The following is a 13,772-nucleotide window of genomic DNA, read 5'->3' as shown; positions in this document are numbered from 1 at the left end:
GGCTGAAACCAGAGGGATTTCAAAAAACCGTTTGCACATTTCTACTAATGTCTGCAGACTGCAACTATGGGAGCACTGGGCAGAGCTGGGTTCATTTCTTCTTTTTCAGCAGGTTCATAAAAAAAAAAAGCACTTTGATGTGCTCCTATTAATTATACATGGTCCACACTACACTTAATCGAGCATCCTGGCTGTCGCATTTCACACAAACAAGAGGTAGAATGCTCCGTATTGCCAGAAGCCTTTTGTAAATCTGTTCCTGAGGGAGGTCCTGCTTTATAGTACAGTATATACCAACTGGATTTATCATCTGTACATAATACATGTTTTAAAAATCTTTTTATATGCAATTTGTGTTGATAAACGAATACATTTGGCAGAACACTTGATTCATGTGCTTTTTCATAATGTACCTTTCTAGGCGATGTTCGCAATGATATCTATGTTACATTGCTTCAAGGAGACTATGACAGAGGCAGCAAAACCACAGCAAAAAATGTAGAAGTTACAATATCAGTCTTTGATGAAGATGGGAAAAGATTAGAGGTATTATTTGTGATTGGAACACTGCACTGCTTAGGCTAATATAAAGGGCTATGTATGAAAGATTCCATTGTAATGCAAGCTCTTTTCCTCTTAGATTAATTTGAGTTGTATTGTGCGCTACTCTTCAGTTTATCAACGGACTTAATCGTTTCCCAGTAGAAACATTAAAGTGAAAGGAGGATTATGGGGTCTCATTGAATCATAGAGTTTCCATACTAGAACTATGCTGGCTGTAGTTTCTCAGAAGTTTTCTTTGAAGTGCATGTTTTCAGAAAAATATTGTAATTTAAAAAAATAAAAATTTTTCAGGCTTTCTATTTAATACTTATTGTATTGTATCCAAAATATGTGTTCAGAAAAGTTCTGAAGATCTAAATCCATTGATTTTTTTTCCTTTCTTTCGAGAATGTTATTTACCCTGGGGCTGGTGACGAAGCCATCTCGGAGTACAAATCCGTTATATATTATCAAGTGAAACAACCACGCTGGTTTGAGACTGTGAAAGTAAGTATAGAAACAGAGGTGTAGTTTTGATAATTACTGTAATACAGGTGCAGAATATTGGCATTGTTTTAATAGTTTTAATTTAGCGCTGTACAAAGAATTTTGCTGGCACAGAGTCCCTGCCCCATTGAGCTTACAATCTATTTTTGGTACCAGAGGCACAGGGAGATGGCCACTTGCCCAATGCAACAACTAGCGTTAACACGGGGGGGGGGGGAGGAGGGGGAGAAGGGGTAGGCGTGACAGTGTCCTTACCAGAGAGCTTCGCTCTCAGCCCAGTAAGTTTTGTTTTTTTGTTCCCATCAAGGTGGCAATCCCTATTGAAGATGTGAATCGTAGCCATTTAAGGTTTACATTCCGTCACAGATCATCCCAGGACTGTAAGTACTGTGCGGAATACAACTTGTCCAGCTTTTCAAATGTTGCATTTTGGTTTCTACAGTGACCTTGTTTATAAGCATGTTGTATTTGCACTGTAGGTTTGTTATAACCTCTTGCTTGTGGTCAATCTGAGTCAACATCGCGTTTAAGCTTTTTAATTTTTTTTACGTTAAACTGTTTTCTTACAGGTGACCAAATAAGAGTGTGTATAAATCCGCTCACTTGTGTGTTTGTAAATGTTATTACTTCATTCTAAATGGGTAAAGGGATCATTAATGTGAAGGCAATACTTAACAATATCATTGTTTCTTCAAATAGCTAAAGATAAGTCTGAGAAGATATTTGCAGTAGCATTTGTAAAACTGATGCGATATGATGGAACAACATTAAGAGATGGGGAGCATGACCTCATAGTTTACAAGGTAAATTGTGACATATGTAATATGCTGAATTTATTTTTGAGAAAATGAAGAGCATCAACATTGTTTCTCATTGGGGTATGAGCTAGTTACAGTAGTGGGGGAGGGGAGGGGAGGAGGAGTCTGCAAACTTTCAGGAAAGAGCCCCTTTTAAAAAAAAAATGGTCTTTGGCCAAAATATTGGAGCCGCAGCACATGCAGGAATATGATTGCACCCTCATGAACACATACATGATACATATACTGTACACATACACTAATAGGTGTATATGTATAAGCATTAACATACAGCAAACATACTACAATCAGAATTAGGGAAAGTAAAAAATATATAGGGGAGCAAAATGCATCCTCCAATAAGTCCATTTAGTTTGCGTTTTTGATTGTTATTCTGTGCAAAACAGTTTGAAGTAATTTTGTCATTTCCACCTTTTGGGTAAAAAAATGCTAAATAAATCAAAATATGCTTGGTCCTGCGTATTTATTTACCCCCTCCTCTCACTCTCTTCCTCCCCGCTATCATTCTTTCTCTCTTCTCCTCTCACTCTCTTCCTCCCCTCTCACTCAATTCCCCCTTTCTCTTCCCACTCACTCAATGTTTTGGTGATTCCCTGCTCTCTTCGGTTTCCTGCAATAAAAAGAAATTAGTATAACGACAAACTTCCTACTGCTTAAAAGTTGAGAGAACAGCCTATATTACCCTGCTGTAAACCAGTTTGTCCTATTATATTTGAACGTCATACAGTACGACACATTTTAATTTCTGAATAGCGGTTGATATTTTGTTATGCTATTAACTTCAAGGCAGAGGCAAAGAAGCTGGAAGATGCTTCAACATACCTTAGCCTTCCAGCAACGAAAATAGAACTGGAAGAGAAAGGACACTCTACAACTGGGAAAAGCATGCAGAATCTGGGCAGCTGCACCATTAGCAAAGATTCTTTTCAAATAGCCACTCTAGTCTGTTCAACTAAACTCACACAGAACGGTAAGTTTGGTTACTTTACGGACATGTTAGTTATAAAAAAAAAAAAGTTTAATGTTTCTTAATCTGTAACAATACAAACAATGAATACTACCCATTTGTTGTACATGGTGACATACTTGCTGTGTATGTAGATATATTTTACGTGGTTTTGGCAGGAAGCAACATATTTATTTTTTACCACTTTTTTTTTTTTTTTGTAGCTTTGGTGATCTTGTTTATGTACAGTACTTGTCACACAAATTATATATATTGATATGGCGAGACAGAAGGCAAGAAAAGTTTAATCAGCCACGCTGACTGCTCATTTAAAAAAATTTTTTTTACCCATCTTCCTTTTTTTTTTCTTTTCTTTCTTTTAAAAAAAATATTATTATTATTATTATAAAAATTGGACCGGAGGGAAGCTGCTCCAGGGCTAAACATTACTTTTAGCTTCATGAATCCCAAGCTACTTACCAGTGTAGTTACTGTGAATGCTTCCTCTAGGGAAAACAAAATGGCCCCCAAATCTTACAGGTCCTGAAGCCTAATGGGAAGCCGCAAGGTCATTGGTTACGACTTCCTATTGGATGTCCATTCAAATCCACTGAAGAAACGCTGTTAGCTATCGGACGGTATTTCTGAAACCAGGAGGAGGCATAGTGGTGCCTGGAGCTGAAAATAGCGAGGTTCTGCTCTTAAGGATACCAATGATCCCAATGATCACCAAGGCATTACTTAATTATATATATATATACATATATATTTATGTGTGTGTGTAAAAAAGAAAAATGCGCCCAATCCTGGTGGGATATATATCTATATATATAGATATATATAGATATATATATATATATAGATATATAGATATATATATATATATATATATATATATATAGATAAGAGCAAGGCACTCCGTCAAGTAGATAAGAGTGGGTGCAAATCCTATATGAACCAAATTAGTAATACGATACCGTGTGACCGAATATGTGTGTGTGTGTGTGTTTATGTACACACTGGGTTCGACAAATGCACTTGGCCCCTCGCCTGGAGTGAGTGCATTTTGCCCGCTCTCAAGTGTTACCGGCGGTTGGTGAGGCGTCTCCCGGTATTTTCCTGCATCTCTGCTCAAACTACAGTGTCTCCTCCTGCATGTCGTGTGAAAATGGCTGCGCGCCGGGATTGCTACTGTATTGTAACTTTATCACAAGCTCAAAATTGCTCAGGGTCGTTTTGATCTGTTACACTGTTTGCATTGCTATAATTCAGTAACTGTTTGTCCCTTCTAGTGGATCTCTTGGGTCTCCTGAAATGGCGGTCAAATACAAATTTGCTGCAACAGAATTTACGCCAATTAATGAAAGTTGACGGGGGAGAAGTGGTAAAGGTAAATGCTGTTTGTGCCTTGTACATGAGAAATGTAATAATAATGAACTGATATTAGTTATTAAATGCTTTTGTATGCTTTGTAATATACTAGTATCATCCCCATGAATGTAGAGAAATTGAAGCCTGCTATCAAAATGCTTTATATATTGTCCTTCTTAATCGGCGGATCTTTGGATTCTATTATTGATGCTCTACTCAACTGTTTTTCCCACCAATCTTCTAATATAAAAGGAGCAAAACTAGCACAATAATATTACATGCAATCCAAAGCTCCACAAATAGTGCTGGTTATGTTTGTGGAAAAATATATAATTATAGTGAATACAGAACAATTAAATAAGTGATATACAGTATATATATATATGTGTGTGTGTGTGTGTGTATACAAACGAACACCCAAACCACCCCGTCATCCAGATTATTGCAAATTTAGGCTATCCACTTACAGAGAGTGGTTCTGATTTTAAGCATATGGTGTCATTACAAAACGGAGTGTAATAGCCGAGTTGGGGGAGCTCCTCCTGAGCGCGGGAGATCCTACAGCCTGTACCTCACACTCTGGAAGGAAGGACAAGCTGGTCCCCCTCAACAGAGCAGATTAGGGGGTAGGTAGGTGGCACAGCCCCAGTGCTGCTAATTACCCAGATCGCTGCACATCTGACCTTGTTCACTTTGTGCCTGCGCATGGTGATTTAACCCTTTATACCCTATTAACCCTCCTCTATTCCAAATTACCTTCACAAGTAGAGTTCTGTTAGGCAGCTTTTTATTGTTTCACTGTGTATATTTATGACCTATATTTTAAGTTGTGTATTAAAAGTCAAGTTCTATTCAATCCATTTTACTCTGGTGTATTACCTATGTATCCATAACCCACTAGTGTGCATCTCTATAAATAGGTGTCTTTCGCTCTCGTTTTCATATCATTTTTCACCCATTGAGTTGCACCTTCCCAAAACTGGCGATCAGTACCATTCAACTAATAAGTGTAAGTTTAGGTCATGAGCAAACTTGATCCCTGTTTATGTAAAGACAAAATATAGTGCAACAATGCGTTATATTTAAAATCTGTAGCAAAAAGAGGTATCCAACTCGCTGGTTTATAATGGCATATCAGACAATCGAGGCCTGTGAAGAGACGGCAGGACTGTCCCTCAGTGTCTGATACCGTTGGAGGCAGAATGGTATCGGTGTAGTCATCTGGGGGTTACTAACCTCGCTGTATCTGTAAATCCTATGCATTTCACCCTGAGCTTCCTCAGGGATTGGACAGCTGTTTCAACCTTTTGGGTCACATCAGTGCAAGCTGAGTTTGCACATGTGCACTGAAGCAACTCAGACAGCTTTTTTTTAAATTTAACCGATGTTCAACATCTGGTGGAAGATGAGGGATGCTGGTTGGCTATTCAAAATATTCTAAATCTGAAGAGCACTTGGCACAAAAAAAAAAATATCCTTAATTGAAATCACCCTTTCTCCGTTCCAGCATTGTAATATTCTGCTGTTTCTTGAAAATAACAGTGCTGTTCAATAGGAAGGGAGAGTTTAAAAACCTTGTAGGGGGTGACACTCAGGTCTCCATCCATACATTTTAATTTTAAAGGTGTACCACAAAGATCGAAACTGTTGGCAGACATTGTAAATGTGTTTTCCTATTCTTTTTCCTGCATATTCATTGTTAATACACAATATGTATTTGTAGTTCTTGCAGGACACTCTGGATGCACTTTTTAACATCATGATGGAAAATTCTGAGAGTGAAACTTTTGATACTTTGGTGTTTGATGCTTTGGTAAGTGGTCTCCATGAATTAAAAAATATCAGAAGTACAAGGTTTTCCTTTTATTGAGGTGGGTTAATGCAACAGGTTTGTGTTGCATTTTAACCCCCGTCAGTATCCCAGCGAAGTTTGGTGAATGTCAAAGGTGGGCACCCAGGGTCCCTTATGACATACAGCAGATGTGGCCAACTCCAGCCCTCCAGGGCCACCAACAGGGATATCCTGAAAACCTGACCTGTTGGTAGTTCTTGAGGGCAGGAGTTGGCCACTCCTGACATACACCATATGTCCTTGCCCCTTAACCGGCTTTTAGGGGTTGTGTGCGACCGATCTCGTAACCACGCTGTAGGGTTGGCCTTCCCAGCCCCCTCCCTGTCACATCTGACCGGAACAGATGTGGAACGTGATGCGGAAGTGCAGGATGGTCTGCTGCTACGGAGGTGGCACGACCCTCCAGCACTGAAAGGGTCAAGCCACATTGAGTAATACCATGTGTATATTACTATAGTTTTTTTCAAGGCTGTATTTGAGCAAGTTATATGTGGCAAACATTTGTACGGGGAAACATCTAAAATATTTCTCTTTTAATTTTGTTTGTTTCCACTGTTCCGGCACCGGGCAAAATAAGTGCCTGTTGGACTCAAAATGGCAGCTGGGTCAGTGCTCTGCCTGGTAGCCAATAGAAAAGATGATGTCATGGCTTTCTATTGGTGATCGCGCAGCCATGTTTGTAGTCCTGTGGCCATGTTTGTAGTCCTGTGGCCATGTTTGTAGTCCTGTGGCCATGTTTGTAGTCCTGTGGCCATGTTTGTAGTCCTGTGGCCATGTTTGTAGTCCTGTGGCCATGTTTGTAGTCCTGTGGCCATGTTTGTAGTCTTGTGGCCATGTTTGTAGTCTTGTGGCCATGTTTGTAGTCTTGTGGCCATGTTTGTATCTTGTGGCCATGTTTGTAGTCTTGTGGCCATGTTTGTAGTCCTGTGGCCATGTTTGTAGTCCTGTGGCCATGTTTGTAGTCCTGTGGCCATGTTTGTAGTCCTGTGGCCATGTTTGTAGTCCTGTGGCCATGTTTGTAGTCCTGTGGCCATGTTTGTAGTCCTGTGGCCATGTTTGTAGTCTTGTGGCCATGTTTGTAGTCCTGTGGCCATGTTTGTAGTGGCCATGTTTGTAGTTTTTTTTTTGTCTGTCAAAACCGACACACAAAAAATGACAAATACCACTGATGGGCCCCCTAGGTTTCTGTAAAATTTTGTGTAAATAAAAAAATAATAATAAATGCTGTTTTGGGGAACTGCTGCTTTAAGATGCTCTTGATAAAACAAAATAACTGTTTATAAACTAAAAGAGACTACATACTACAGACACTGTTTTGGGTTGTGGTATCGGAGCAGTCGGATTTATTGTTCATTTTTATTTAGAATAAAATAAATAATAATAAAATAATAAATTCATTACTACATTTTATTACGATACAAGCGTAATACTGCTATCAGTGTTATTTATAACGAAATCTTTAATCTTACAGGTATTCATCATTGGCCTGATTGCTGATAGGAAGTTTCAGCATTTTAATCCAGTCTTGGAGACCTACATTAAGAAGCACTTCAGTGCAACGTTGGCATACACGTATGTTTCATTCTCCGTTTTGTAAATATAGAATCAAGTGCTTGCACAATTGCCTTTATATTGGGTGTGGTTATAAACTGCAGGCAAAGCATGAGTATCTTCTTTAAAGCATAGTCACAGTTCAATATGTTACTCTGCTGTTTTACTAAACCGTAAGATATTTCTAGTGCCTACTTATCTATATATGTATATATATGTATTTTACAGAAAACTGACTAAAGTATTCAAAAACTATGTGGATAATGCTGATAAACCAGGTATTACTGACCAATTATTTAAAGCAATGAAAGCTTTGGAATACATCTTCAAATTCATTGTGCGATCCAGAATATTATTTATTCAGTAAGTATTTCTATTACATTTCTCCAATATTGTCTGTGTTTGCATGCCTTTACATTGTACTGTATGGAGTCAGGAAAAGGCACTAAATGGGAATATGCTTTACTACTCGAAGGCCCAGATCCACAAAAGTTACTTGGCTTTTGGACGCCTTGACTCTCCTTCATTTGAATGGGAGTTAAGGCATGCTAAAGTTTATCACCCTTTTGTGGATCTTTGCCTAAGGCCCCTATTTCATATGCTTTGAAGCTGCCTCTCTCTTGCTAAGAAAGACTTTAGCTGAATTAAAATCCACGGAGCCTAAATATTGCAAAGCAACAGGGTGGAAGCCTTACAGCAAAATTAATTGAGACCTGAAGGTATTTAGTTTAGCCCATTCAGTGTATTTTTTTTTTTTTTTTTGGGGTGTAGAAGCGAAAAACACTTTTTATTATTAAAAATAAAATCTATACAGTTGTTTGCCGATCACCAAATTTGGCATCTTACAGTTAGCAATAACGCCAGACTGATTTTTACTTGTGAAAATGCTAGTTCAGAGGCTCTTGCACACTCAAAAAAAGCAATGATCCTTTTGTGCCTGACGTCTACAATTGTAATTAACATCAAACGACCTTCAGAAAAAAGGAAAGTTATAATAAAAAATTATTTTCACAAGCCAAACAGAAATAAAATACACTAGAAAAAGCCTCTAGGTCAGGGGTGTTCAACTCCAGTCCTCAAGACACCCGAACAGGTCAGGTTTTATGGATATCCCAGCTTCATCATAGGTGGCTCAATCAGTCCCTGCTTTATCACAGGTGGCTCAGTCTTCATCTGAGACACTGATTAAGCCATCTGTGCTGAAGCAGGGATATCCTGTATACTTGACCTGTTGGGGGATCTTGAGGACTGGCGTTGAACACCCCTGCTCTAGGTGCACGTGGGATTAGGAAGCGCCATACATCCTCCACAAAGTGAAAACATCAAAAGAAACCACAGTAGAAAAACTTATATTTATTGGATAAAACCGGCAGCAGGAAACAAGGTAACATGTTTCAGATCGCTATGATCCTTTTCAAGCTCTTGATAAAGGGTCATTGTGATCTGAAAGCTTGCTTGTTACTTTGTGCCGTTTTCTCTCTCTCTCTCGTTTTTATATTTCCAGTTGTATTATATTGTACCTGAACCCCAGGGGTCCTCAGGAGCTGAATTCCTGCAGCCGAACCTCGTGGTGTTGCTGAGTTCTCTGCTAGTTTAATACTGCTCTGGTGGGCACAATATGTGTGACAAGAACTCCTGTGAAATGGTTACGAATGCAGCAAATTATTACAATTCTAATATGAAATAAATTTTTCTGATATTACTATTATAATATGCTGAGGGATATACCACTTTCTGGAACTGAATCGAATTAGGGCACAGTCTTTTTTTTTTTCTGTTTGTTTTTCATAATGGCAAAACACCTTTTGTATTTTTCAGACTTTATGAAAATAAAGGGGAAGCTGACTTTATGCAGTCTTTGCTACAGCTGTTCAAATCAATCAATGACATGACGAGTAGTATTTCTGATCAGAGTGTCATAGTTAAGGTAAATACTGTAAGTTGGTGTGCTAAAATGTTTGCAAAAAAGAATATTGAAATAAATCAATATCCTGATTCTAAGAATGTTTTTTTTTTTTTTAAATTGATACTACAGTATAGCATCTCAAGGGTATCTGAAATACAACACACTTTTTTTAAACTAAGGTGTCTTTCAAAACAGCAGTTTAGAAAGAAGGGAAATATTGTATTGTGTGATTACAAGAGCGCATTATCTGGGGTCTGTAAGTAAAGATTGATAGAACATGTCAAAGGTAATGCGTCAAAAGTTGTAGCTTTTATACAGTTCATGCAAAATAGTTATTTTAGCTGTGTTGAGGTGATGAGGATTTATAGATGTTTATTGGATGTAAAAACAAAAGGTTTAATGTGTAAGTAACTACTCGTATGTCAGTAATAATGGAATTGCAAAGAAAAAAACATGATGTATCACAACAGTTTGCTATGAGAGAGAGAGAGCGAAAAAAAATCTGAAATTGCCATAGGCTATTTAAACCTCTTTTCCCAGGAAAATAAGTAGAATTTAAGATTTCTGGCTTTTCAAATACTGATTAGCATGTCAGTGCAGTAAAAGGAAAAAGCTAATGATATATTTGATTAATATCAGACTGTAGAGATGGCAACATGGATTTCCAACTGTGTGGGGGAAGGGTTTAGAAAGCAGAAAATCTATTGAGCAATTCAGATCAGGCAATTTTTGTAGACCACATAGTAGTTCAACTAAAACATTTTTAATCATGAAATGACTTATGGGTTTATGCAAATTACGCTCTACTTTCATCTGTAGCACTTGGGATCAATCAATGAGCTTTGAAGACCTAGTTTGTATAGAAAATAGATTTTCTTATATGTGGTTAACTAGGTAGATCATATATTTTGTCATAATTTTTTTAAAAGTATGGATGAAACATTGACCTGTATCATGCAATTAAAGGTCTTCTGTTAAACCCATGTCACTTTAGAGTATGGATGATTCAAAGTAGGAAATGAAATGATTGCTTATGATTACATTCTGTTATTTGTGTGATCCGGAGATTTAGGATTACAGTTCATATATTCTATAAGCATTGTAGCATCCTCTCCCTGTTAACTACCCAAGACCTACTTGAGGAATAAAAAAAAGTACAGCTGGGACCAAGAAAATGTCACCATGCAGGGTTTCGAGGCCTTCATCTCCATGTGTTTGTGTGTGTGTGTGTATATACATGTATGCAACTTTGAAAGGAATTCATTTATTAATTCTAATATATTATAAGCTTCGTATAGGTGATCATCTCCTGAATTGATTCAAACACTATTTTTCTCTCTTCTTTTAATGCCAAATGACACTGCATGTACAATTTGCCAATTTTAAGCTTTGCAATATCAATTTACCGAAGCAAAGACTCAATGTCTCTAGTATAATAGGTTTTTTTAATGAATTATAGACCGGAAAATATACAACTAAAATATTGTTCAGGATATGCTATGAGTAACTGCATATCTAAAGCCGCATTTTATGTGTGTGTGTGTGTGTATCTGTGCATGTACAGTATGTATGTATGCGTAACGGTGTTTGCCCGGGCCAATCTCATATTGCCCCCCCTAGGTGGACACTGACCCCTGTTACATGAAGTGTAGTGTGGTGCACCTGCTGGCTTACAGAATCCCTGAGTCTCACGCGTGGTATGGGAGATGGCATCAGGACTGGCTTATGAGGTAATGCTGAGTTACACTCATGGTACAGCGCCTCCATCTCTTCCAGACCCCCAGCGTAGTAGGGAGGAGTCTCTGAAAGAGAACCTCTATGTGCACCTTCTTCCCAAGTGACTCCACAATCAGGACAGAAGCGATCTCTTTCTTTGGCATCCTTTATTGTCACAATACATGGACAGCCGCCCATCATAGCGGCTGGTCTTCTAGCCTCTCATCTCAGGTTGCCAACCCAAAGGAAGTCCCTGACCGTACACTCCCAGGCAAGGGCACTGAAAGCAGGTCTAGCTCTTCCCTTACTCCCTGATGGAGTAAGAGGAATAGTCTTCCACACCACTCCCTTGAGGGAGGGCCACAAATACTGCCAGAGCCCTGACAGGTTGCTGGACAGACTCGCCTCACTCAGGTGGTGAGGCACACTGATTAAATTGAGGAAGTGCTGCATATTATATAGATTCAGTAGGCACCACCCCCCCCCTGTGTCACTGTAAGTTGACACAGAGCCTGATGTCACTTCCTTCACTGAATAATACACAGCACAGGAGGTGAGGGCAAACTCCATGATTACTCCTGGCAAACCTGCCCTTAACTGGGATTATTGCACAGGAGGAGAAAGACATGTAACCCCAAACTACACAGGGCTATATATGTATGTGACCAAGGATAGTAAATTGGCGAAACCAGCAAAAAGCTTCAAGGCAGAATGAACATGGACAGACACTCTATACAACACCATGAAGAAGAAAGTTACTGCTCACCAGTGGGACATCATTTTTCACTACCAGATCATTCCATAAATGATTATCAAATCGTGTGTGTGTGTGTGTGTGTGTGTGTGTGTGTGTGTGTGTGTGTGTGTGTGTGTGTGTGTGTGTGTATATATATATATAGCAACTGTAAATATTACTGTATGTTCATTTGCATGTCTTAGAAAGGTATGCAACCCTGTCTTTCCCCATTGTCACCCAGCATACAGCGCTTCCACTGCAGCAAGGGATTCTGGGAAATGACATGCAAATGAGTACTCAGTGCCACCTTTTGTCTCAAGCTCGTATTACACAAGCCAATCCTCAAGCCAATGCATGCTGCTTTAAACACAGCTTTTAGACAGAGGCTGGGATGAGATGCAAAGCCATTAAAGCCACTCACAGACATGTTTCAACCTTGATGGGTATCATCAGTGTGAGGTTGGTCTTAATGGCAAAGCAGGTTTGAGACTAGACTAGGTAATCACCACTACTATTAAGGTTATGGTGGGTAATAAAGTGACAAAAACCCTGCACAGTAAAGCATAAAGCAACTGTAAATATTACTGTATGTTCATTTGCATGTCTTAGACAGGTCTGCAACCCTGTCTTTCCCCATTGTCACCCAGCATACATCGCTTCCACTGCAGCAAGGGATTCTGGGAAATGACAGAAGGTGGCACTGAGTGCTCATTTGCATGTCTAAGACATGCAAATGAACATACAGTAATATTTACAGTTGCTATATATATATATATATATATATATATATATATATATATATATATATATATATATATATATATAATCAAAAAATAAATAGATGATACCGTTCTGTGGCTAACGAAATGCTTTTATTTGTGCGAGCTTTCGAGATACACTGATCTCTTCTTCCGGCGATGTTACAATGAATGAAGCAAGCAAAGGGTATACTTAAAAACAGTGTCTCTTGGAATGTTATCTGTGCTTGTCCTTCCCCCGGTGTGGATGAGATTTATGGCTGGAGGTGTTAAATGGTTCCTGAAAGTAAGTGATGTAAGAGTGTGTGTGTGAATATAAATGAATGGAGAGCCCACAGTGTATACAGTGCTTTACAAAACGGTTGTGTGGAGTGGAAGTTAATATAAATGGTGTCGGTAGGTGTGGAAATGTGAGAGATAGTATTCAAAAAATAAATAGATGATACCGTTCTGGGGCTAACGAAATGCTTTTATTTGTGCGAGCTTTAATTTAAAAAAATAAATGGATGATACCGTTCTGTGGCTAACGTACTATCTCTCACATTTCCACACCTATGAGATGGCTCCCTTGGCCCGCCCGCCCCCGCACACCTCTTATTGGCCGGTGTGGTCTAACAGTGACACACATACACACCGCCCGTCCGCCCGCCCGCCCAGGTAAGTAACTAAACCGCCGCCTCCCCTCCCAGCGCGCCCCCCTGCTGCTGCCTCAAACCCCTGTGTCTCCCCTCCCAGCGCACACCTATGCCGCCGGGGCCTCCAACCTCTGCGCCTCCCCTCCCAGCCCAAAACCCCTGTGCCTCCCAGCGCAAAACACCTGTGCCTCCCACTGCCTCCAACCCCTGCGCCTCTGCCCCTCCTTCCGGCATTGCCTCCAAGCTCACACCCCGGCCGCTAGAGTTAGCGGCCGCACGGGAGCGAGCGCCCGGGACAAAGCGGGGGAGCGGACAGCCGGCCGGGGGAGCGGCCAAGACAATTTCAAACACGCTGCCTCCCCCTCAGGTCCACGTGGGAGCAGGCGGGTGAGGGAGCGGCCGACGCATGCACACGCCCCCTTCTGCAGACGGA

General features: G+C 39.8%; 1 protein-coding gene across 2 annotated transcripts in view; it reads left to right on the top strand.

Moving 5' to 3' along the window:
• Positions 1-13,772, top strand: part of DOCK1 (dedicator of cytokinesis 1) — a 279,647-nt gene that overhangs the window by 72,624 nt on the left and 193,251 nt on the right. For both annotated transcript variants that reach the window (XM_075612250.1, XM_075612249.1), the window contains exons 14-23: positions 422-546; positions 952-1,050; positions 1,358-1,430; positions 1,750-1,853; positions 2,655-2,838; positions 4,107-4,204; positions 5,909-5,998; positions 7,509-7,609; positions 7,817-7,951; positions 9,407-9,515. In XM_075612250.1, the coding sequence (XP_075468365.1) occupies positions 422-546; positions 952-1,050; positions 1,358-1,430; positions 1,750-1,853; positions 2,655-2,838; positions 4,107-4,204; positions 5,909-5,998; positions 7,509-7,609; positions 7,817-7,951; positions 9,407-9,515 (1,118 nt within the window). The remainder of the gene's footprint in view (positions 1-421; positions 547-951; positions 1,051-1,357; positions 1,431-1,749; positions 1,854-2,654; positions 2,839-4,106; positions 4,205-5,908; positions 5,999-7,508; positions 7,610-7,816; positions 7,952-9,406; positions 9,516-13,772) is intronic.

Source organism: Ascaphus truei, chromosome 8 (genome assembly GCF_040206685.1).
Source record: "Ascaphus truei isolate aAscTru1 chromosome 8, aAscTru1.hap1, whole genome shotgun sequence".
Lineage (NCBI taxonomy): Eukaryota > Metazoa > Chordata > Amphibia > Anura > Ascaphidae > Ascaphus > Ascaphus truei.
The sequence above is the reverse complement of the archived record's forward strand: the minus strand, read 5'-3'. Positions and strand labels throughout refer to the sequence as shown.